We start from the raw sequence: 27,275 nt of genomic DNA, 5'->3' as shown, positions 1-27,275 counted from the left end.
GTCTTGCACAGTCAGCTGCTATCGTGGGAAGCCTAAATGGTACTGTCATTTCAGGAAACGTCTGGTGTATCATAGTGACACGTCAGGCAGGCTTTAAAGTGGCTTCTACATTTGTACCACCTTGCTGCCATCTAGGAGCAGTTTGTGGCGTATTTCAGGAATGGGGTCGGGACAGGAGTGCTGTTATTTCAAATGGAGTGCAGTGCTTTTTTGCAGTTTCCACAATGTAGTACTGTGTGGACAGGACCTTGTACTGTGGATACCTGTGATGTTACATCTGGTAGTACAACCCACTTTCTATACTGTTCTAATGAAACATATATACATTATACTTTCCACCATAGTATATGGTTGGACATTTATTACATACAATTTATGCCTTATTCACTTCAGAGTTCTTATTGCTTGGTAACTAAACAAAATCAAACTGGTTTGATGGCACCCAAAATCTATATTAATTTTCCCTTCCCTGATCTCAGTGCTTTAGGCAAAGGCTACACAACAACTTTGGCGCCATCACAGGTTTTACAGCTGAAGATTTCATGTTTAGTACAACATGGCCGCTTTCTTTCCGTAAAAATGCCACACCTGATCTAAGGTTGTGTCTGGTAGTATAATCGAGCACAACTGAAATAAGGTATTTTACCATACACAACCTATGGACAGATGTGGTGCTATTTTTAAAGCAGTCAGATTTTTTTCTAATCGTGTACAACCCCTTTTATAACACACTGCTATATTTGTATGTGTGAGAGAAAAAAAAACACTACCAACATGGGAAAAAAGTATAAATGCGTAGAGAATATTACTTGGTTACATCTGATTCCATGGCTTTTCTTTATCCTATAGAAACAGACATGGAGGCCTACTGCAGGAACCTCCTACCATGCTTTGTATGACCACTCCCTAAGGATTTAATCTTACACAATAACATGAAGATGTAGTTCATGACGTTAGTTTGCTGATTAAAAAAAAAAAAACCGGTTTAGATATATGTGATAATTAGAATTTAGTTGTTTTCCCTTTTAATTAAATACCCATCAGTTGTCTGGTTACGGCAGCCTTAGTTAAGCAAGTGTAGAGACGCCAGCTAATGCTACACCCTTATGTGTAATAATTCATGTCTCCTCCGCTGTAATGGGCATCAACTTGAGCAGTGCCAAGGGAATAAAGGGCAGACAATGTTGTTAATTTGTTCTGCTCTTACATATTGATAGGAACATTAATTAGCTCCTGTTTCTGTATAGGGGATTTTTTTTTATATGTGATGGCTGCACTGTCCTCTAGTCTCAGCTGGCTACCACTAGGGGGAGCTCTTCACACAGACTTTAGCTCTTTTACACTCACTTGCACACTGTAAATGTATGTTACATAGCACAGTGCTCCAGTTCATACACATACAGTACAGGTACAAAGATGTCTGTTTTTTTTATGACATTACTTCATATTCAACAGCTTCCTTAACCTATATTTATATGAATAGTACACATTCTCACCATAAAGAACGTTTATATTTACCATAATATTTTATGTTTATATTTACCATTTATATTTTACCATATAGTACATTGTATGGTCATTTGTAGAATTATTTACAATTCTCTATCAGATTTGACCATTTTAATTCCCATCATTGCTACACACTGACTGAGATGGGTTTCTCCAAGGCTTCATGGTTGTCAATTGATCTATATGGTGCCATCTTTGCTGGCCTTCCTAGAAGGCTGAGGAGAGCTAAGGGGAGACAAAGTGATGCATCACTTTCCTGGTGTCCATGCAGCTTTTTTCTAGTCATTTGCAAGGGTCACATGAACTCATGCCTAGACTCTGAAAGTCATGACCACCACTGTCATAGAATGGACTGCCAATAATATTCACTTGGGATGTCTAGAATCACTTTTAGGGTGAGAACTATAAAAGCAACTAAATATGTCCACTCCAAGAATTCTCTTGGCTCTGGCCTTTTGCTCATTGCCTCGCCCCCATAATGCCGTTCCGCCCCCGGCTGTCCCACCCCTTTCTAATGATAATCAATGGAGCGGGCTTGCCGGCCCGGATTGTTGATATGGTGGCAGGGCAGTACTCCTAACAGTGCCACAGTGCTCCTAACAGTCTTACTGGACTGTAGAGAAAATGACTAACTGCACCGAAATGGTTCTCCCACACAATAGGGGCTATCAGCAGGTTAGATTTGTCTAACCTGCCGATAGTTTCCCTTTAAAGGGCTTGTAGATTTTTTTTCATTAAGCCATATACTGAGAGCTGAATCTGTACCGTTTGTGTTGAGTAATTCATTGCAGACATGTCTTCTCCTTTTTGATGTTGGTAAAGGTTTTATTGAACTTATTTCATATTGCTTATGTCTTGCTTTTCTGGTTTGCTACACAGTTACCTTATTTTTTCCTTACTGTATGCTTATTGTAAAACTTAAATAAAAGTGGGATTCACTGCTATGTTATGTAAGTTGTCACCTTTGCTGTAGCACTGAGCTTTTATTAAATACCAAATATGGGAAGACTTTAAAAGATCCATTGTGTCATGTGTTCCTTGGGGCGTCTTTTATATACAAATGACCATCTGGTCCTGTCACGCACACAGTGGAGCCAATTTACTAAGATGCAGGTCTTAAGTAAACTCCCCGCTGCTTCATTTAGCATATTTATTAAGAGGCGCCAGCCCTTTACATGGGTCTTCCGCAAAATAATTGTTATTTTTACATTTCTTTCATAAAGAATTATAACTTGCCGGAATACTCCTTTAATAAATCTGCCACTGTTCAGTGCTGGCCTTGCACAATTACTGGGGTAAATCATAATAAATCTGTAGGGCTGCCATTGCCACGCCTCACAGGGTTTGTGCAAAATTTAGTGACTTTGGATGCTCTGCACCAGGCCCAGAGCATAATAAATTCCCTTTGGTGCTTTTTTGAGACTGACCTTTTAGTAAAATAGGACAGCCTTAATGCATGACCATGTATACTTTGATGGACTAAGCAAGAGAACAATGAAGATGTAGTTCTAACTGCGGCTTAAAGATTAATATGGAAATCCACCGTAGGAGTATGTTTTGTCAAATCTTTTCTGTTTTATTATACAGAGCTTGGCCACATTACTTATTACCTCTCAGATCCTTAACCAGTTTGTGGAGGCGCTGCTTCCTTTCTGGATGCAGAAGAGGCAAAATAAACAGATCAGAAAGAAAGTAAAAGCATTGAAGGTGGACACAGAGTTCTCGTTGTTGGAGCAAGTTCATCTTGAAAAAGAAATGGATGCATATTTGGTAAGTGTACATAAAAGAACAAGGGAGCTCAAACCGGATTACCTAGGGGGTCCTACAAAGCATCCTAAACATGGCCATTATTTCAAAAAAGAGGGAAAGAGGGATACTAAAATGATTGGTACACTCACCACTGAACTAAGGGAGAGTGTTCCACTGTATACTACATTGGGGGTTTAACTGAACTAGGAATAGGGGGCGTACAGTTGCCCTCATGATCACTATGCACAAAAGGATGAAAAAACTTCTCAGTGTGTATGAGTTATCCCAGAAGTCCTCTCTCACCTGTTAACCTGTTGATAAACATTCACTTACTGAATATCTGACCCTATGTACTAAAACTTAGTATGTTCTTTGGGGAAACTTTTAGCCCACAAATTATTAAAAGTTAAAGGGGTGCTCCGGATACTAAAATTACATTGCTTTAAAAAAGTTAGATTACTTTGTAATAAAACAGCAATAAGGGACAGCATGGCCCCCTCTACTGCCACGAACATTAATGTCGGGAACTGCAGGGCTATCTAAGCCCTGCAGTTCCTAATCCCCTGCTGTAATCTAGCCCTGTCAGATAGCACTATACCGAGTAGGGTCCTGTTTCCCCGTGTATATTCTTATATACAGTATCCTGCCTGACATGATTGCAGTGTCTGGCATCTTCTGCACAGTTAGTTGTCTCACCCCTTAGGGTACTATTACACGGAACGATAATCGTCCGAATCGGCCCTATCCAGCCGATTATTGTTCTGTGTAATAAACACAAATATCAGCCGATGATCGATGTCATCGGCTGATCGTTGATATAGGTTCTGACCTATAATTGTCAGCCACTGACCGCGCACCGCTACGTGTAATAGCGGTGCGCGGCTGGCGGCTAACGATTTGCAAAAGAAATACATTACCTATCCATGGTCCAGGGCTCCTCCTGCTCCTCTTCTCCCCGGGTCCCACGCACTGCAGCTTCAGAACGGCCTTTCTAAGCTGACAGGGCGCTCAGCTAAGACAGGCCACTCTGAAGCTGCAGTGCGCGGGACCCAGGGAAAAGAGGAGCAGGAGGAGCCCTGGACCATGGATAGGTAATGTATACCAGTTTATCAAAGGCTGCAAGGACATCGGTAATGATATCCTTGCAGCCCTTTTTAAATGATTATCGGGCCGTGTAATAGGCCCTGTAAACAAGCGCCGATCTAGCAGATCGGCGCTCGTTTACATTTATTATCGGGTCTCTATTGGCCCGTCTAATAGTACCCTTACTGCTGCCAATGAACAGATTTACAAAGTAGTATAACTTTACTAAATCAATGTATTTAAAATATATTTTTATCTAGATATATCTAGAGTACCCCTTTAAGTTTTAATGTAAATCCCTCTTTTTGAACAAATATATACTATGGGGTTTAAATTTGAGATAACAAGTTTAAATCTTTACCTTCATTACATGTTTTCTTTTTTTTTTTCTTGATATACTTATCAGGCTTCAGCATTGTGGGCATGAGGTTTGCAGGTTTAAGACAGTATTTGCACTTTGAATCTATTATAATTTCTACTTTATTTGTCTCTTCTTGTTTCAGGGCACTTTTGATGATTACCTGGAGTTATTCCTGTTGTTTGGCTATGTCAGTCTCTTCTCATGTGTGTATCCTCTTGCTGCCCTCCTTGCTGTTCTTAACAATGTGACTGAACTTTACTCAGATGCATTAAAAATGTGTCGTGTGTTCAAGCGTCCTTTTGCAGAGCCTTCCTCCAGCATTGGAGTATGGATGGTAAATATTCACACTGTTACTGTTTATTCTTTAGCTTATTTCTCTACTTAATAATATGATTGAAGTACCTGAGGTAGGAATAGTTATTTAAAGAGCTGATCGTGTAAATCGGACTTGATAGTTTAGTGGATTTGTGGTTGGCTGAAGATTACAAAGGGTCATTGTTATTGGTGTGTATTCAAGCAGTAAGGTTTGCCCAATGACACAAAAGTGTGCAATAGGGTTGATATTCCTGGAGGTGTCAGAATTATGGACAAGTATTTCGTTGTTTTTTTTAGATAAGTGGCCCAAACAATGGAAACTACAGTTCAATGTTTCCAAATGTCAAATAATGCACTTGAGGTGAATAAATCTTTTTTCCTTTGAGTATCATATTGGTAGTTCTGTGTTAGGCCCCATTCACACGTCTGTGTCAGTTTTTACTGTCAGGAAATCCTGATCAGGAGGCCTCAAAAGGCATCAGGAAAGTATCAGGATTTCCTGACAGTAATCCGTTTTTACCTTCAGGAAACCATCAGGAAAAGCCTTCAGTATTTCCTGCTGAAAAAAAAAAAAAGTGATTTCAATATGGTCTAGTATGCCAACACACGTCACAAGTAGCTACATCGCCCCTAGTGTAACCTGCCACTGCGTTCCCCTCGTGTATCCTGCCACTGTGTCCCGCTCGTGTAACCTACCACCGTCACCCCTTGTGTACCCTGCCACTGCGTCCTGCTCGTGTAACCTACCACCGTCACCCCTTGTGTACCCTGTCACTGCGTCCCCCTCGTGTACCCTACCACCGTCACCCCTCATGTACCCTGCCACTGTCTACCCCTGATGTAATTTGTCACCGTCTCCCCCTCATGCCACATGTCATCCTCTTATCTGTTGCAGAACTACAACTCCCATTATGTGATGTAGTCCTGCATATTACCACACAAACCATGATGGGAGATGTAGTTCTTCTGTGCCACTGCCTCCCCCCTTCTATACCGTGTCATCCTCTAATCTGTTGCAGAACTACATCTCCCATTATGAACTGCCAATAGGGCATGATAAGGGTTGTAGTTCTGTAACAAGGAGAGCAACCGGTTGCAAAGCTACAACTCCCATCATGGACTGTCAGTCCATGATGTGAGTTGTAGTTCTGCAACCTGAATGGCCACATGTTGCAGAACTGCAACTCCCATCATGGACTGTCAGCAGGATATAATGGGAGTAGTAGTTCTGCAACCTGAATGGCCACAGCTTGCAGAACTACAACTCCCATCATGGACTGTCAGCAGGACATGATGGGAGTAGTAGTTCTGCAACCTGAATGGCCACAGGCTGCAGAACTACAACTCACATCATGACCTCTTAGCAGGACATGATGGGAGTTTTACACCTGTGTGTGGGGGGGGGTAGTCTCACCTGCCGAGATCGCCAATAAGGAAGACAGTGTGGTGCAAGGCCTGATCGTCAGTCGTGTCTAGTGGCCGGTGGCAGACGATTACCGGTGCAGACGATGGCAGCGGCAGGAGTGAGTACCGGGGTACCAGGCTAGCGGCTGGGGGGGGGGGAGATGTGCGATCACGCCAGAGGCTGCTGAGGTCCGGGGGTTGGGCACCGAAGTGTCCGAGGGGGGGTTTGGTCCGGGAGGTCGGGCGACGCTGGTGAGGTCCAGGAGGGGGGGAAGAGGCACCAGGAGCTCGGGGGTCGGAGGTCCCGTGGCAGAGGCAGGAGATCCGGGCAGATCTGAGCGGCGGTGGCAGGAGGCTGGGGCAGCCCAGGAGCAGCAGCAGCAGGAGGACGGGGGAGCCGACTGATGGGTGAGAGGGGTATGCACAGGGAGACCATCCGGAACCCGGACGCTTTCCTGATGTGCATCAGGAAAGCGTCCGTGGTTCGGGCGCTCCCATAGACATAGACATCGACATCCGGAGGGGTGTCTGTGACTAATTAAAGTCTATGCGTGATAGGAAATCCGGGTGGTTTTTCCGGACGTGTGAAGGGGGCCTTAGTGAAGACTTTAGAACAGAAGGATTTAGAGGTGGTGATTTCTGACAGTCTCATGATGAAGGCTATTGAATACTGGGCTGTATAACAGTAGTGATCCCGCTGTGTATAGCTCTAGTGAGACCAAATCTGGAATACTGTGTCCAGTTCTGGAGACCTCAACTACATAAAGATATTGATCAAATAGAACAGGTCCAAAGATGGGCTGCAAAAATGGTGGATCATTTAAAGCATAAAAAAAGATATCCGGAAAGACTTTGAGGATCTGTATAGTCTGGAGGAAAAGGGAGGGGGATTGACCTAAACCTTTAACCCCTTAAGGACTGATTATCATTGTAATCGTACCGACTTGATGAACATAGATAACAAGTCAGTTTTACCATAGGATGAACGTCATAATTAAAAAAAAAAAAAAAGGGTTCTATTTTCAATTTCACCATGCATATACATTTTTTCTGGTATATGCATATTTTATGCAAAATTAAGGCTGTCATTGCAAAGTACAATTAGTAACCCAAAAAATAGGGGCTCATGTGGGTCTGTAGGTAAAAAAAAGTACAAGTGCTATGGCCTTTTAAACACGAGGAAAAGAACTTAAGCACAAAAATGTAAATTTGCTCTGTCCTTATGGGGTTAAGTATCCTGCTGTAGGTGTTTACAACTTGATGTGTTTGACAATGTGACAGGTAACCCTTACATATTCATCACGGAAGCTTGCCTCGTTATTATTATTCTATGTACTGAAAAGGTATCAAAAAAGGCGTTGATATGGTTAAATTTGCCCATACATATTAGATGTACAGTGGCCATACCCACTACTTTTAGTGGCAAAGGTCAACTATCTAGTGTGTATTGAAGTCACCTGGCACTCCCATGATGTGTATAAACCCTAGAGTTTATATGTATAAAGAAGTTTAGAGGAATACTTACTACTTGATCACGCATTCGCCAACAGTTGTTGAAGTTGCATGACTGCCTTAAGAAGAACTTTTGCGCATGTTTTATCACAATCCTTTAAAAGTGATTCTAATAGAATAAGATAACCTGTCTTTGTTTTTCTGTTTCACAGAGTTTGCTTTATGTGTTCTCTCTTTTAGTTGGCATTTGAAACCATGGGGATTATTGCGGTAGTTACCAACTGTGCTCTCCTTGGAATGTCACCACAAGTTAATACCATGTTTCAGGACAACAGACAAGACCTATTTCTGACAGTGACCGCCATAGAGGTACTGTGTATTTTTTTTTCCTTTTATTTATTACTCTTTTGGACAGATAACTGGTAATATTATAATATTATGTGTTCCATATACCAGATTTGTTTCTAGAAAGAGTAACCTTTGAGACAGCCATTTCAAGTCTCTTCAGAGATCCTCTATTGGGTTCAGGTCAGGGCTTTGGCTGGGCCAGTCAAGAATGGTCACAGAGTTGTTGTGAAGCCACTGCTTTTGTTATTTTAGCCGTGTGCTTAGGGTTATTGTCTTGTTGGAAGATGAACCTTCGGCCCAGTCTGAGGTTCAGAGCACTCTGGAAGAGGCCTTCATTCAGGATATCTCTGTACTTGGCTGCATTCAATTGCTAAAAAACACCCCCATAGCATGATGCTGCCACCACCATGTTTCACTGTTGGGATTGTATTGGGCAGGTAATAGGCAGTGCCTGGTTTTCTCTACACATACCGCTTAGAACTAACACCAAAAAGTTCAATCTTCATCTCATCAGACCAGAGAATCTTGTTGTGTTCTTTGGCAAACTGTATGCAGGGGCTGCAGTGATAGTTGACTTTGTGGCATTTTCTCCCATCTCCCCACTGCATCTCTGGAGTCCACCACAGTGATCTTGGAGTTCTTCACCTCTTTCACCAAGGCTCTTCTCCCACGATTGCTTAGTTTGACTGGAAAGCCAGGTCATTTAAATGTATGTGCCGCGGCTGCTGCAGGAGCTTTATGCATTGCTCCAGGGAACCATATAAGCCCAACTGGGCTGATTGCTTCCCTTTAAGAACTATGAGGGCCACTGTGATATAATATATATATATATATATATATTATGTTTGTCAGGGCAGTGGCTAAAATGGTTTGAATGCAAGAGACCCTTTCCAGTGCCTGTAATGTACATAGGGGAGTTATCCCTTCCTTTACTGCTGTTGACATGTCATACAAAGTACACTACTTAGTAGGCTCTAACAATTATTCTAAGAGGAAGTACCTTCAAAGATAAAATAAAAACAACTGTTTGTGACAGATCTATTTGGCCTGATCACCATACAAAAGAAATATACGTAATATTTTTAGACAGATGTTTCGATCATGGATGGATTTTGGAGCAGGATGGATTTTGAACTTTCTAATTCGTTAGTGAATGCTATTAAATAAATCCCATTTCTGATGTATAGCTTCCAAAACAGGTGTGTGTGTGTGTGTGTGTGGGGGGGGGGGGGGGGGGGGGGGGGCATTGCAGAGGTTTCACCTGCACATGATGATCATAATGGAGTTACACAAAGAGGGTAAAAAACAAATAGGCTGGCTGTTTCCAATTTCCCGACCACCTCTAGAAGGTGATCTTGAGACAGGTGCATGTGCCAGTGTTTTTACCCCCAAGGTAGAATTGTCAGTCATCTAGAGCAAGGGATTTCTTTTTGTAGTGCTCTGACTAGTAGGTTAAGATCCTCCATTTATTAAGACAGAATTCCCTGTTGGACTTTTGGAGAATTTGGTTCCTAAACAGACTGCATGTTCAGTATATAATAATATAAATAATATACTGAATAAATGTTTTGAAAAATTAGCATTTTAACATTCTAGTATCTATTGCACAATATTTATTAATGTCGGCTGTGACACAAGTTGCTACTCAATCCCATCATCTTGTCACCAGTATGTAGATGGTGATAGTTTCTTGAGATGATTCTTGGAAGGAGCCAAGTGCAATATTTTGCCACAGATGAAATGCAAGTGTTCCAATCTGTGCTGAACATTTCTCTGTCTGCCTCAGCAGGTTTGGAGAAGGTGTAGCAAGATGGATTGTGTCAATATACCACTGTCATGGCCATTATACATCCATTTGTGCAGTAAAGGGAATGAGAAATTTAAGATATGTCTTGCTAATGCATAATAATAATATTTTTTATTTATATAGCGCCGACAGATTCTGCAGCACTTTACAATTCTGGGGGTCCATACATAGACATAATTATCCATACATGAGGAGTGAGGACCCTGCCAATGCCAATGCCTGCCTGCCACAGGTCTAAGTGCTTAAATGCCTTTGAAGTTTTGGGTCTAAAAGTCTTGGGTAATGTATTCCATAGAACTGGTGCAGCTCGGGTGAAGTCCTGGAGATGGGAGTGAGCGGTGCGAATTAAGGGGGATGTTTGTCTAAAGTCGTTAGAGGAGCGTAAGGCACGGGTAGGACGGTAGACAGAGATGAGGGAGGAGATGTAGGGAGGTGCAGCACTGTGGAGAGCCTTGTGGGTGAGCAGGAGGAGTTTATATTGTATCCTGTGTTTAATAGGGAGCCAATGTATAGACTGGCACAGGGGGGAGGCATCTGTATAGTGGTTAGACAGGGAGATGAGCCTGGCTGCTGCATTGAGAATGGACTGGAGAGAGGAGAGTTTAGAGGAAAGAAGGCCGATTAGTAAGGAATTGCAGTAGTCTAGACGGGAATGAATCAGAGCGACAATGAGAGTTTTAGCAGATTCGACAGTAAGAAAGAGACAGATTTTAGAGATGTTTTTAAGATGCAGGTGACAGGAACTTGAAATTTACATGCACTGTTTATCTACTTGACCTTTCATAGGGTAACCTTTTTTGATAAGGAGCACTCCAGGGATTTAATTTTGCACATTTAATGCTCACTCACCACCACTAGTACTGCATTATCATCTGTTTTAACTCAGCTGTGTCCATATATTTTATTACTGCAGCTGGTTCATGGGACCACTATGCCACCTATTACTGCAACTGGGTCATGTGACCACTATGTTACCAGAACATTACATGCCAGTGTGTGTAATAGGAAGTGGATTGTCTTGTTTCAACTGACTTCCTGTGAGCTACAGGTTTACATCACTTATGAAATCCCACCTGGCATAGTTTAGACCCTTCCTCGCCCCGTGTTATTTGTATGGACCTCTATTTATAGAATGCTACTAGCTCTATGAGATTCAGAGAGTAGTGACATATGGAAGTAGATGACTTCATATACAGGTTGGCTGCAGAATTAAAAAAAAAAAAAATCCCCTGCCTGTTACTGCCCTTTGCAGTGAGTATGTTCTCTAGTAGGTCCTGTGTGATGGAGCTTGTCACTCAGGGGCGTAACTAGAAATGGCTGGGCCCCATAGCAAACTTTTGATTGGGCCCCCCCCCGACTGACCACTAAACGGTCAAGTGAAGTCATAACTACATAACTGCTAGCTCTGCCCCCTGCCGCTGTCCCAGTCTTGTTACAGCGGGAGGGGAGAGAGTGAAGGGGGCAGAGCGCAAGGCCGTGCGCACCGCACGCGCCCTACCTCCTCTCCCTCCCCCCGCCAGCCAACATAGCCAGGAAATCCGTAGCTGCGGATGACACAGGCGCAGCTTCTACACCTGTGTCATCCTACAGCGTAAATTAACATCGCCGCAGCATCAGGCATAGGCTGCAGCGATGTAAATTTACTGTGCAGCGGCGGGAGGTGGTTAATTTCCCCTTTGCAGTTATAACAGCTTCCACTCTTTTGGGAAGACTTTCTACAAGATTTTGAAGTGTGTTGCTTAATGTAATAAAAGGCAACGATCAGCTGACATGAACGATGTTGGCTGATCGTAGCTTTTCATTGTCTTTCAACATATTGAAAGACAAATGACGGGAAAGCAACGATTTACTGGCGTCACTCCGTGTTATAAGAGCGGAAGCAGTAGACCATCGCTATCACCTATGGGTTCCCCGGACAATCTAAAGATCATTCAAGAAGTCCCCTCGCAGCTCCCCAACTCTTATCCGCTTGCTGTCAGCGCGTGTAAAAGCACCAGCAGCAAGCGAAGAACGAGGAGCAAGCGAGCACTAGTCTGACATGGTAAGTGTGGGAGGATTTGCTCGGTAGAGTGCAGGATTGCAGTGTGAACAGCAGTCAACAGGCTCAAACGAATAAGTCCAAGTACAGGCTTTGCCTGCGTTTATTATCCCATGCAAGAAAGCAAATAAACAGCCTTGGCTTTAGGCATAACACAAAATAAACTCTGCTTGTCCAGCACTAACTAAACAGAAGACGGCCCTGTCTATACGCTACGACTCGCTGCAGTCGCACGAACATAACATATTATATACAGTCCAGTGTTTTACCTTGGGCAGGTATATGGCTTCTCCTGAGGCTAGCAGCCTTCCAGCACACTCAGCTGCACCCAGCCTCACTCTGTCCATGGCTCTGCAACACTTTATGAAGCTGCTGATGATCCAGCCTCAGCACCTGTGGCGTCTGATGCCAAACAATATCTGGAGTGGAGGAAGTGGAATGGACAGCCCCACTACCAAGCCTGCCATCCATTCCTAAAAACCAAGCCCAAACACATTTTATCAATACATCCCCAGCAACTACCTTTGCTGGAGATCACAACACATCCCTGGTTTTTCCATGTCTCAGATAGTGAGACATGAACTTCCCTCAGTCCTAGTAGGTGTAATAGCTGAATACAGGTGAAACATAGCGACCATCCAGGATTAACCCCTTCAGTGTCTCACATACCCTCCCCCTCTGTTCGAACCTGTGGGGGCGAACACCTTTAGCCAACAAACAGTGGGTTCTAGACAATGCATCAGCATTCCCTTGTAGTTTACCAGCCCTGTGCTCTACGGTAAACTTAACGTTCTGCAGTGTGAGAAACCACCTTGTTACCCGTGCATTTCTCTCTTTAGTCTGGCTCATCCAGGTGAGAGGGGAATGGTCTGTTACCAACCTGAAGTGTCGACCCAGCAGGTAATATCTCAAGGACTCTAGTGCCCATTTTATCGCCAGACACTCACGTTCAACGATGCTGTAATTTCTCTCTGCGGGTGTAAGCTTCCTACTAAGATAGGTGACTGGGTGCTCCTCACCCCCAACCTCTTGGGACAGGACAGCCCCTAAACCCACATCGGAAGCATCTGTCTGTACCAGAAACATTTTGGTGAAGTTGGGAGTAATTAGGACTGGTTCTCTGCAGAGGACGGACTTCAACTTTTGGAACGCCCGCTCAGCCTCTTCACTCCACTTTACCATAATGGATCTACTTCCCTTGGTTAGATCTGTCAGGGGAGCTGCAATGGTGGCAAAGTTAGGGATGAATCTGCGGTAGTAGCCCACAATACCTAAAAAAGCTCTCACCTGCTTCTTAGTGACTGGCTGGGGCCAGGTTTGGATGGCCTCTACTTTATAAATTTGGGGCTTTATGACACCTCTTCCTATAATGTACCCCAGATAACGTGCCTCCTCCAAACCCAACGCACACTTTTTAGGGTTGGCCGTCAACCCTGCAGCCCTGAGAGAATCAATTACAGCCTGTACCTTTGCCAAGTGACTTTCCCAATCATTACTAAAGATAATGATGTCGTCTAGATATGTGGACGCATATCTACGGTGAGGTTTCAAGACAACATCCATCAATCTTTGGAAAGTGGCAGGAGCCCCATGTAGCCCAAAGGGAAGACAGACATACTGAAAAAGACCATCAGGGGTAACAAAAGCAGTCTTCTCTTTGGCGCTGTCAGTGAGTGGTACCTGCCAATACCCTTTAGTCAAGTCTAATGTAGAGAAAAATCTTTCATGTCCCAGTCTCTCTATCAGCTCATCAGCCCGTGGCATTGGGTAAGAGTCAAATTTTGAGACCTCATTCAGCTTTCTGAAGTCATTGCAGAACCTCAGTGTACCATCTGGTTTGGGAATCAGGACAATGGGACTTGACCAATCACTCTTTGACTCTTCAATAATCCCAAGGTCCAACATCTTTCGGACCTCCTCTGATATGGCTTGTCTACGAGCCTCGGGTACCCTGTACGGTTTCAAATGGACCCGTACCTGTGGCTCAGTGACAATGTCATGTTTGATTACTGATGTATGCCCAGGGACTTCCGAAAAAACATCACTGTTTTGAAGCACAAACTCTTTTGTTTCCTGCCTTTGCACTTTAGACAGGGTCTCTGAGATACGTACTTCTGGTTCCTTCTCACTAGACTTTACTGAAACATCACTATTCGGCATGCCCACAGCTGAAAGAGATTCCCTATCTTTCCAGGGTTTGAGCAAATTCACATGGTATATCTGCTCAAGCTTTCTCCTGCCAGGCTGGTACACTTTGTAATTGACCTCCCCCACTCTCTCAATTACCTCATAGGGCCCTTGCCACTTAGCCATAAACTTACTTTCTACAGTGGGTACCAATACCAACACTCTGTCACCCGGGTTAAAGGTCCTGACTTTAGCTGCCCTGTTATAGACCCGACTCTGTGCCTCTTGTGCCTTCTCTAAGTGTTCCTTCACTATGGGCATGACCGCTGCTATTCTGTCCTGCATCAGTGTAATGTGCTCTATGACACTTTTGTAGGGGGTGTGTTCATTTTCCCAGGTTTCTTTGGTGATGTCAAGAAGGCCGCGTGGGTGTCTACCATACACTAGTTCGAATGGAGAAAAACCTGTGGAAGACTGGGGTACCTCACGGATTGCAAACATCAAATATGGTAACAAACAATCCCAGTCCTTCCCATCCTTGCTAACCACCCTTTTTAACATGCCCTTCAAAGTTTTGTTAAATCTTTCCACCAGGCCATCAGTCTGGGGATGATACACTGATGTACGTAGATGCTTAATTTTTAGTAGCTTACACATCTCCTTCATGATCTTTGACATAAATGGCGTCCCCTGGTCCGTGAGGATCTCCTTGGGTATGCCTGTACGGGAAAACATATGGAAGAGCTCCCTGGCAATGAGTTTTGAGGAGGTGTTTCGCAAGGGTACAGCCTCAGGATACCGTGTGGCATAGTCTAACACAACCAATATATATTGATGTCCCCTAGCAGACTTCACTACTGGGCCAACTAGATCCATAGCGATCCTGTCAAAAGGTACCTCTATAATCGGTAGGGGTACCAAAGGGCTCCTAAAATGAGACATGGGGGCAGTTAGCTGACACACAGGACATGAGCCACAATATCTTTTAACATCCTCATGTATCCCGGGCCAATAGAACCTTTGTAAGACCCGTTCTCTGGTCTTTTCACACCCCAGGTGACCACCTAGCACATGTTTATGAGCCAGCTCTAAGACTACACGGCGATATGGTTGGGGTACAACTAGCTGTTCCAGCTCCTCCCCTCTTACCTTATCTACTCTGTACAGTAGGTCATTGTTAGTAGCCATGTAAGGGTATTCCTTGTTCGCCCCTGGGACTTGAGATACACCATTTATCATTTTTACATTTTCACGGGCCCTTAGCAATGTGGGATCACTAAGTTGAGCAGTCCCAAAATTGTCACGTGATACCTCTAGTTCTGGCATGTCCAGAGCTTCCTCCTCATTCTGAGTGTCACCAGCCAGTACAGCTAGGGGAAGACTGTCATCTGCACTTGGGGTCACCCCTACAGCTGGTACCTCAGTATCTGGGTCATATGGTTCGGGGGTTACTCCCTGACACACATTATTACCAATATAACCATTTTCAGCAGACCATGTGTGCCTTCCCCTCCACAGGTCCCAAAATAACGGAAAGTCCCTTCCAAGTATCACCTTATGTATAAGAGATTTAACAACCCCCACTTTATGTGTAGTTGTACCACAGGGTGTGTCCATGCAAATAACAGCAGTGGGGTATTCCCGAGTGTCCCCATGTATGCAGAGTACCCCAACTTTCCTTCCACTGTATGCCCCCGAATTGACCAAAGTTCCATGCACTAGTGTCACAAGACTTCCAGAGTGCAGCAGAGCCAGGACGGGATATCCCCCAATGCACACAATGCACATCTGTGGCTCAGTCTCGGTCATAGTTTCTGCGGCCAAAACGGGGCGTGCATATAGGGAGACGCGTCTGGAGGCGTTGCAATCCATGGGCTCGGTGGTGAGGGGACAATGAGCCGCTATGTGACCCCAGTCATGGCACCGCCAACATTGTATGCGGCCTTGGTCTCTGTTTTGAGAGCCATGTTGTGGCCCAACCGCTGACTGACCCTCTGAGCCACCTCCCTTTACAACACGACTCCCACCAGCAGTAAATGGAGCAGTCTTACCAGTTCCTTTGGCCAACTTGGTCTCCTTGGTACTGCCACGACTGGTAGAGGTCTGTAGCAGCTCCTCTGTGGCACGATACCTCTCCACTAAGTTCACCAGCTGGTCTGCATCAGTAGGCCCGGCTTGTCCAACCCAGCGCTGTATCCTAGGCGGCAAGGAGCGGTTGAACTTATCCAGGACCACCCTCTCGACCACTTGCGCTGGAGTGCACTTTTCTGGCTGTAGCCACTTTGTCACTAGGTGGATAAGGTCATGCATCTGGGACCGTGTGGGTAGGCTTTCTGAGAAAGTCCAGGCGTGCACTCGGCCTGCACGCACCTGCATGGTTACCCCCATCCGAGCAAGGATCTCTGCCTTTAGCTTGGCATAGTCCCGAGAGTCCAGCTCGTTCAGGTCATAGTAGGCCTTTTGGGATTCGCCTGTTAGGAAAGGCGCCACTACATCTGCCCACTGGTCCACGGGTAGCCTTTCACGCTCAGCAACTCTCTCATAGATGGTGAGATATGCTTCTACGTCATCTGTAGGAGTCATCTTTTGTAGTGCAGCTTGCACTGTGGCCCTCACGGATGGTTGCACTCCTCGGGCTCCTTGCATATTTGCGTTTTGCCCCTCAGTAGTTGCAGTCCGCTGTGCAGATACTGCATCTCTCAGTGCAGCCACTTGTTCCATCAGTAGACGATTCGTCTCCTGCTGTTGTACATTAGCCTGGGCCTGTATTTGCTGCTGCTGCTGCAGGGCTTGAGCCTGTGCTTGCTGCTGCTGCTGCATGGCCTGAATGATTGCTTTAGTCTCCTCTCGCTGTTGGAGATTAGTTTCTTTTTGCTGCAGATTGGCCTGAACCATTTGTCTGACCAGGTCCTCCATTGCAGCAGTCTTCTTATGCAGTTCACCTGCAGTTTTCACCCAGGACATACACAGGTCACAAAAAAGTCTTTATAGTGTGTCTTTCTCTTTAAGACTGCGTTTTTTTTTTTTTTTTTTTCCACTGCCCGCTCCGAAGCACCATATGTGGGAGGATTTGCTCGGTAGAGTGCAGGATTGCAGTGTGAACAGCAGTCAACAGGCTCAAACGAATAAGTCCAAGTACAGGCTTTGCCTGCTTTTTTTTTATCCCATGCAAGAAAGCAAATAAACAGCCTTGGCTTTAGGCATAACACAAAATAAACTCTGCTTGTCCAGCACTAACTAAACAGAAGATGGCCCTGTCTATACGCTACGACTCGCTGCAGTCGCACGAACATAACATATTATATACAGTCCAGTGTTTTACCTTGGGCAGGTATATGGCTTCTCCTGAGACTAGCAGCCTTCCAGCACACTCAGCTGCACCCAGCCTCACTCTGTCCATGGCTCTGCAACACTTTATGAAGCTGCTGATGATCCAGCCTCAGCACCTGTGGCGTCTGATGCCAAACAATATCTGGAGTGGAGGAAGTGGAATGGACAGCCCCACTACCAAGCCTGCCATCCATTCCTAAAAACCAAGCCCAAACACATTTTATCAATACATCCCCAGCAACTACCTTTGCTGGCGATCACATCACATCCCTGGTTTTTCCATGTCTCAGATAGTGAGACATGAACTTCCCTCAGTCCTAGTAGGTGTAATAGCTGAATACAGGTGAAACATAGCGACCATCCAGGATTAACCCCTTCAGTGTCTCACATAAGCTACAAAATAAAATTAGATAAATATAGCGTAATAAGGTGCAAAAGCACTTAAAAGGGTATTCCATCCAAAAGCTAAAAAATTAAATGCTCTTACTCAATAAGTTCCCCGGGGTGCTTTGAGTCATCTCCCGTCTTTCTAGCTGCCACCATTCCTGAGTTTCAAGTTTTACAAGTCAGTCTATATCCAATATGACACCAGCTGGGAAACTACATGTCCCAGAATGCATTGTACTAGAGCCAACTGCCAAGTATCCACCTAATCTTGAAAATACCTGCCCATCGCTGGCTCAGTCTGCTTCTACTTTACACCGTAAACAAAATATCTATCTAGATTAGAAAGAGAGTGATAGAGGAAACAAATGTGTTTCCTTTTTCCTATACTGCTCGCCTCTCCTTGGCCAGGTGCTCACTGATTGGTGAGATGTCTGTGCCTGGATCATCGCGGCCGGTACTTAAGTACCGGCCGGATGATCCGTCCGGCTGCGGAGCTCTGATGCGTGCGCATTAGCGCGCACCCACATCAGAGCTTACCATAGCCCACAGTGAAGCAAGCGGCCGGAGCCGCTCGCTTCACTGTGTGCACTGACAGGTCATTCAGTGAATTCCGGCCGCAGAAAACTGACCTGTCAGTTTTTTCCAGCGCCGCATGGGATCCCGGCCGGAGCGTATACGGTGTACGCTCCGGCCGGGATCCCATTCAACATCAAGCAATGTCACACACCGCAAAACTACGGCCGTAGTTCTGCGGCGAGAACTACTGCCGTAGTTTTACGTAGTGTGAACATAGCCTTAAGGTGTAAGTCTGCATGTACAGCAGACAAATAGCCCAATTCATGTAAAAGAAACCTATTACAAACAATCTTAGATTATGGGTAGGAATTCAACTGGGTTAAATTTTCTTAAGTGGAGTACCGCTTTAAGATCTAGCTCATGGCCTAATTAGCACTGAGTGTCACATACATATTATTGTCTTACATGATGGTTTCCTCAGGGGTAAATGCTAGAGACTCCTAGACTCCTAATGCTAGAGGCTGCTAGACATTGTGAGTGCACAGTACCTAGATTGTTCACATTAGCGCATGCCTTGTAAAAGGTCTCTTCTGCGGCCAGTAAAATACTAACTTGTAGTCTAATGAAGAATATGCACCAAGCTCACTTCCCATTCCTAATGCTTTATTTCACCAACATGGTACACAGGTGCAAACAGGGAACATGATGATCGTTTCGAACTACAAGCACTTTGTCATAGCATCCATGGCTTTGCTATGACAGGGTGCTTGTAGCACGAAAGATCGTCACATTACCTGTTTGCAACTGTGTACCATAATGGTGAAAAAAAAACATTTGGAATGAGAATTGAGCTCGGTGCGTATTCTTCGACAGACTGTATTGCTGCTTCTTGCTTTTACAGGTGAAGCCACACAGGAGTCTCACGCTTTATATGCGCCCAATAAGTTGGATAGTGCCATGGTCTTTCTTCTCTATTGACTATTGTAACTTATGTATGCATAATATAATTACTTTTAATATTAGAAATACACTGATTGTGGACGAGAGTTCTTTATTGGGTATACAATTATATTTACTATTGTAACTTATGTATGCATAATATAATTACTTTTAATATTAGAAATACACTGATTGTGGACGAGAGTTCTTTATTGGGTATATACAATTATAATACAACTAAGAGTTTAAATTATTTGTCAGATCATCTGTAAATGACTAATGTAGGGCTTGTGTATTTGCAATTTCCTGCTGATATGTTCAACAGTCATAAAAAATCATAGAAGACTGTGGGCAGAAAAAGACTACTTGGTCAATCTAGTCTGCCCTTTTAGTATTAGTATCCCTAAATCCTTCTCCTCTGAAGTCTTTGCAAACACAGAACTGCCGATATTAGGCTTGTATACAGTATTCGACCTCCCCAAGTGCATTATTTTAGTTTCGGAAACATTGAACTGCAGTTTCCATTGTTTGGACCACTTTTCTAGCAAAACCAAAATCATTTTCCATATTACTGACATCTACAAGAATATCACAATAGTCTATGTAATGTCTATGTGATGACCCTTGCTGTCACAGAAGATGATATTTTTTTATTTACTGTCTTTGAGGATGTATACAAGTCTAATGGAACCACTAGTATAATTTTTTACTGAATATCTGACCTCTTCTTTCTTAGGATTCCAGTGAGTCATCCTATGAATTGACACTGTTGGAATAGGAAGAGCAGAGATTTTAATGAATTACATGTTATACTGAATTATTTTCTACAAAAAAATAATTCAGTATAACTTTTGCACTTTACTGCCATATATATATATATTTTGGCATGTGATTAGCACTAGAAGATATACAGATACTGTTAAATATTTCTACTGGACTATATTTAAGACCATGGCTTTAATTATAGTTATGCCTTTGGGAGCATTAGCTCCAGTTGGTTTCATTCTAGATGCTCAATTTGCATCTGTTATGTTTAGGTTTTAAAGACTGTAGAATTTTCTGTATTCAATCAAATGTGACTAGAGATGAGCGAACCTGGAGCATGCTCGAGTCAATCCGAACCCGAACTTTCGGCATTTGATTAGCGGTGGCTGCTGAAGTTGGATAAAGCCCTAAGGCTATGTGGAAAACATGGATATAGTCATTGGCTGTATCCATGTTTTCCAGACAACCTTACAGCTTTATCCAAGTTCAGCAGCCCCAGCTAATCAAATGCTGAACGTTCGGGTTCGGATCGACTCAAACCCGAACCCGGTTCACTCATCTCTAAATCTGACATTTTGCATCAATTTTGGTGCACACAGTATTAAGTTGTGTTTTAGATTTCGGTATATTAGTTGAACTGCAATGCTAGACAAAGTCCATCGACAAAAGTAGGCAGTATCTAGGAGAAAATATATTTTTTTCTTTTTTCCTAAATGACAAAAAAATCTATTGTTTATTAAATTTCTGGCACCTGTACATGTAACATTTCTACAATACTGTCATCATTCATCTATTATAAAGCAATGAAAAAATATCTTGTAGATGTAAATGTCCAAATGGATGTGCAGAGAAGCTACAGTACAGCATCTGGTAATGTTTGATGGATGGCTCAGTCTGATAGAAATCCCATAAGATTGTTATAATATGAATGATATCTGTAATTAAGAGCCTAATGACTTCTGTAAACTAAACAGAAGAAATGCAGGATTAACTTACACTGGCTCCATCTGGAAAACAAAGTCTATGTGCATCATTGGCATGATGGTTTTAAAGGATTGAAAATCAATCTTACAAGGACCGCTGCTATAAATTAAATCCCAGCCACCAGCACTTTAATACACTTTTCATTGAACAGCAATGGCACTTTTAAAGCGGCTCTGTACTCACTTTGTGACCCCCCCCCCCCCAACTACTTATACCTTCTTGTAGCTGCTGAAAAGTCCTTTCTGCTGGTATGTTTATCAACTCTGGTTGTGCTTTCCTGAGGCGGAAAATCATACTTAAGTTGAGCTGTAGCCGTGTCAAAGAGGCGTGGCGTAGAGTGATCATGCTCTAGGCCAGCACCGCCTGTGTGGTGTTCGTCTCAGTCTCCCCCTGCCTCCCGTTCTGCCCACTGTCTGCCCGCACAGTGCTAGCTCTAAGTGCGCATGCGCCACCTCCTGATCCCTCGGCTCTGCTGCAATGACGTAGCCGAGACCGCGCCACCTCTGTGGTGTGTCCTCTCAGCGTCGTCCCTGCCCCGTGGTAGAGTGGGGTTTGGGTTGGTTAGAGGGAGGGAGAGAATACGAGAAGTTCCGTTTTAGAAAGGTTGAGTTTGAGAAATAGAGAGGTCATAGTGTTAGAGAGTGGATAGACAGTCACTAGTATTTTGCAGGAAGGCAGGGGTGATGTCACAGGAAGAAGTATATAGCTGGGTATCATCAGCATAAAGATGGGGACAAACTACAAAAGAAAGCAATTTTGATAATGCAAATCATTTGCAAAATTGCTTTCTTTTGCATTCTCTATTACCAAAAGTTTAGGTGATGGGAATACCCCTTAAAGAATTTACACACTTTTGAAAGGCACTTTTTTTGCTTTGTGTTTATATTGCAACATTCAATTGCTCCACTTGTCTTTACTAAAGACGTTTGCCTAGTCTCTTCTCTGTGGAGTCAACAATTTTCTATGCAAACTATATTTTTTCTCTACATCTGAGCAAAGCCTATGTGATTCTCTCCTGCAAACTGCCTTGTATCTTGCTCTCCTCCCTCTCCAGCCTATGTGAGCTGTCCTCCTAGGTTTCTTCCTCCCCATCCACAATCTAGCTGGTATGTAACCTCCTCCCTGCTACGATCTCTAAAACCTAAAATACCGTCTAATAGACTTATTATACCTTTCTATAGGTGGTAGGATTATTTCTCATGGAGACTATGTAAAAAGATAGAAATCAACCCAACTATATATACAATATATATATATATATATATATATATATATATATATACACACACACACACACACATACATACATACATATCAGTGAGAAGGTGTCCAAAGCTTTAAGTACAGCTGTCTATTTAAATTCTACAAAATTTTAACCCCCTCCCACTGCTGCACAGTTAAGCCCTTGCCACAAAATGATGCACTGGTTCGTCATGAAAAGCAGCTAGTCTGCGCATCATGACAACCGACACGCCATAATGTGAATGAATGAAGCAGCTGAACATAAAGATGACAAAATTTGCTGTCAAAACTATAAAAAATATTTACACTATCCATTGGCTTTCCACCATTAAGATAAAGGTTGTTCTATCTATTCTTATCTGTCTATAGTATCTCTTCTGCTATTACTCAATATTTAAGAATGATTTATTACGAAAGAGATTATTACATGACATCTTTATCAGGCAGATCAATGTCTAACAGGAAGCGACCGTTATTGTCAAAAATATGTCACCAGCATCATCACACTAGTAATTAAGAAATGCCTTATAGGTTATGTCAGCCATGTTCTCCTAGGGAGATACTATTCAGCATTCAATACCACATAGTTTAGGATAAGTTATGATAAGTCTACCAGGAGTTGTCAAGAGAGGAGGTGGTGCCAACCTAGATGCCAAAAAAGTAATTATACCCGCTAAATATTCATAATTCCTTGGAGCAGCGGAACGTGTGTACAGCTCCCCAGAGCCAGAACTCTGGCATGTATAATGCTCACAGCATAATGATCTCTCTCTATGATATAGTTACAGAGCAGAACATTAAGTGATAGGAAAATAAATGTAAATTTAAACAGTGCCATCCACAACAAACACTGTACAGTAGTAGGGGCAAAGTAGATGTGGCCGGCAATACTAATTATTTTGTACTTTCTATGAGCCAAAGGAATTCTTAATACAAGGTTTTCTTTATATCAATCTTGATATAACAGATATGCAATTTTAGTTTAGGTAGGATTTTTACATAAAAATATAAAAATGTATTAATTTCAGTATGATTTAAAACAGGGCTGGGGAACCTCCGGCCCTCCAGCTTTATCAAAACTAGAATTCCCATCATGCCTGGACAGCCAAAGCTAAAGCTAGTTCTGTCAGCTTCCCCATCCCTGATTTAAAAGATGCAGGATTATCAAATAATCTGGCTAGTATATAACACTTGTAAGAAGAGGCAACTAAATCTAAAAAGCTGCTTCTCAAACTTTTTTTTAATTAGTAAATTCCAAAATACGCAAATTCTATCATAGACACTGGAATCCTGACAGAAATTAAAGGGGGTAAAATTTATTGATGACCTATTCTCAAGACTGGTAGGGCATCAACAGTGAAACAGAGTGCAGACAACTCCATATATTGTGTGGTGGCCAAGCTTGGTAACTGCAGCTCAGGTCCCTTTAAAGTGAATAAGAACTAAGCTGAATTAACCCAATATGGCCTGTCTGCTTCCTGCTGTGCATACTGACAACTGTGGCGGTGGCAGACAGATCAACAAGGGTGTCGGCTGTTGACTCTTAACGGATCTGATATTGGTGACCTATCCTGAAAAAAGGTCATCGATAGATCTTGTCCAACAAACCACTTTAAGGAAACCAAAAAGAGTGCAGAATCTAACGGCTCTATTACACTAACAGATCATCTGATTTTTTTTATGTCAAAGCCAGAAATGGATTTGAAAAGAGGAGAAATCTCAGTCTTTCCTTTATTACCTGTTCTCTGTTTATGGAACATTTCTGGCTTTGGTTAAAAAAAAAAATCTGTCAGATAATCTGTTGGTGTTATAGGGCCCTAAGGGTACTATTACATGGAACGATAATCGGCCGAATCGGCCCGATTCAGCCGATTATCGCTCCATGTAATAAATACAACGATCAACCGATAACAACGATCATCGGCTGATCATTGATATAGGTTCTGACCTATTTTCATCGGGCGCCGACCGCACACCGATACGTGTAATATCGGTGCGCGGCCGGCGACTGACGATATACATTACCTATCTACGTTCCAGGGCTGCTCCTGCGGTCTTCTCCCTGGGTCCTGGCCTGTGATTGGCTGAGCCGCCTGTCAGCAGACAGGCCACTCTGAAGCTAGAGCGCGCGGAACCTGTAAAGAAGCAGAACGCGGAACGCAGAAAAAGCCCTGGAGCGTGGATAGGAAATGTATGTAGTTTAAACAAGGGCTGCTAGGACATCGGTAACTATGTCCTTGCAGCCCTTGTTAAAAGATTATTGGGCCGTGTAATAGGCCCAGTAAACGAGCGACGATCTAGCATATCGCTGCTCGTTTACAGGTATTATCGGGCCCCAATCGGCCCGTGTAATACCACCCTTAGGCTGGAGCCTACAGATCAGTCCTGTAAAGTTAACTCTCATTTAGTAGTGAATATGACACATAATAGCTCAGCTGCCAGTTTGTAGAGAAAAGTGTGCATTCTGACAAAGGTGGAATGGCTCAATTATATTCATGGGCAGCCATTGTAATTTATGAGGTTTTCTCACCTTAGACCTTCATGGAATATTCACAGGATATCTCCAGATCGTCAAGATTGCTTACCTGTTTCCAAAACTCCTATAGACCCTAATATAAACAGCAGTAGCAATCTCTCCATATAGTGTTCACTGGATTGCAGTGGTGTGTGAACACTAAAGTAGTTCATGAATAAGGATGCTAAATATGATTTTTGTCCACAGCTCTGAATATTGATGTCTGCAGCTAAGAATATTGATATTTCTAGAGCACCGAATGTAGATATGAATACAGCAACATTACTGTACATTGCAAAATCATAATCACACAAATAGAGCCCTAATTGTATGGACTGTACAGGAATGCGTGGGATGCTTGGCAACCCTGCTGGTGATTTGGTTTTACAGAGGGTCTTCTAGGTGACTTTAGGTCTGTCACTTCATCTGATTTGATGTCTGCACAGAAATAATGGGAAACAGATCACTGATCCCAGGGAGACCAGCCAAAGATAACACTGTCCGCTGCAGGTTAAAGCGTTCAATACAGTGAAATCCAAGGTGCATTGCTCCCTGGGACATACTAATGTGCAAAAAAAGAATCTCAAAACACAGGACTAGCAAAATATCCATATCTAGCAAAATATCCATCCACAGACAGCTGTTTCGGGGTGTTGCCCCTCATCAGTGTAGAGCAGGATTCTGGCACAGAAATAAGACATTATTCAAAACATATTTTACATTTTTATAGACACCAATAGGCCATTCTGGTAGGTCTCCTTTATACCTATGAGGTTCCATTGCCATTGGTTCAAAAACAAGAACACTTATTTTCTATACTGAATGTCCCATAAAGACCAGAAAACAATAATCCATTAACAATGATGTCCGCATAACCATCAATCCTGTACAAATCAATAAATCAATATTAACTATCTTCGTGAGATAAATAGTTTATCAATGAGCGGAAAACAATCTGTCTCTTATGTCCATCCGTCTATTTTGATCCTACATTCTACTGTCTCCTATTTAGTAAAATGCAGGCTGTTAATAAGACAGCATTCACAAAGGAGGAAAACAAAACTCATGCACTTTCGGCACTATTTGTTCCCAGAAAATGAGTATAAACAGACTGACAGCACCTGCAAAAAGAAAGATATATCTATTTGCGATGAAATAAAAAAAGAAATAAAAACGCAAACAATCAAAAGACTGCTGGGTGCTGAAAACAAAGTATTCATAGAAGGCTGCCAAGCTCAGCTGTGGATTAGAGATTGGTCATTAAATACACACTTTACAATTAACTTGCAATGAAATATGAGGGTTCTGAAGAAAGTGCCAACACAGAATAATATTTCTCCATGATTGGCAGCCCTCTTCAAGACACTTAAGTAGGCGCTGAGAAAGCAGACTGGAAGGAAGAAATAGGTTGATTTAAATCATTTGTGGCGCTGATTAACCTTCTCAAAGATTTGGAATTCATTATCAAGCATGCTAAACTGACACACGCTGCCAACGGTGGGCCAAGCAAGCGCTCCATTTCCATGGCTACAATCCTCACACTGGCAGTCTTTTTTTTTTTTTTTTTTTTTCTCGACAGCAAAAACAATGTCAGATTAGGATACAGCAGCTTGATATGAAATCTATCCAACCGAAGTCTCCAAAGAACCAAGATTATTTTTGTGACTTAGGACAAAGAAAAACGGAAGGAAGAGCAGTCACAGCTGGACAGCACAATATAAACTGAGGATAAGCACATACTTATTACTCAATTCTTATGGTATACGTGTCAGTGCATTATATTAGTCCTATAAACAGATATATTGTGTAATAGAATGTCTGCTTTCTTTATTTAGAATACAATGTCTAGGATAAAGCTCCTGAGAGGTCAGTGAAAGGACTGGAAAATACCCAGAAACTTAGTCTCTGGATCCACAGAGGTCTATGGGCCCTCTGCTTTACAATGACATCACTGTTTTAGCTCCTCCTGGCAGCCATTTCAACCAGGAAATAGCTGCAAATTGCAAGGAATATGGCTGCCAAGCGATCATTTGAACTTTTTTAGGGGTGGGGAAAGCTAATACATCTTTTTATTTTTTTTTTAACTGTCTCAAATTTTTTAGCTAACACTTTGCAAACCTGCAAAAACAGAAAGTGTGGATGTGCATGAATGTTTTTTTGAGGATTTTGGTCAAAGACCAATTGCAGAATATAGCCTGCAACAACATGCAGCTGTGCGAATGAGGCCTAACTCTCATCATACAGTATTATACACAGGAGAGCAGTGACAACAGGGGCGTAACTACCACTATAGCAGCTATAGCGGCTGCTATGGGGCCCGCCGCATCAGGGGGCCCCATGGCCTGCTCCTGCAATACACTGGGCCCCCTGAGCCGTCATCATTTGCAGCACCGGGTGGCCCTGC

At 43.1% G+C, this 27,275-nt stretch overlaps 1 protein-coding gene across 2 annotated transcripts in view; it reads left to right on the top strand.

The window, feature by feature from the left end:
- The window catches only part of ANO10 (anoctamin 10), a 168,781-nt gene that overhangs the window by 37,537 nt on the left and 103,969 nt on the right, over nucleotides 1-27,275 (top strand). For both annotated transcript variants that reach the window (XM_069958598.1, XM_069958599.1), the window contains exons 9-11: nucleotides 3,097-3,279; nucleotides 4,845-5,036; nucleotides 8,114-8,242. In XM_069958598.1, the coding sequence (XP_069814699.1) occupies nucleotides 3,097-3,279; nucleotides 4,845-5,036; nucleotides 8,114-8,242 (504 nt within the window). The remainder of the gene's footprint in view (nucleotides 1-3,096; nucleotides 3,280-4,844; nucleotides 5,037-8,113; nucleotides 8,243-27,275) is intronic.

This window comes from Dendropsophus ebraccatus, chromosome 2 (genome assembly GCF_027789765.1).
Source record: "Dendropsophus ebraccatus isolate aDenEbr1 chromosome 2, aDenEbr1.pat, whole genome shotgun sequence".
Classification (NCBI taxonomy): Eukaryota; Metazoa; Chordata; class Amphibia; order Anura; family Hylidae; genus Dendropsophus; species Dendropsophus ebraccatus.
Note: the sequence above shows the minus strand (reverse complement) of the source record. Positions and strands in the feature narration are given on the sequence as shown.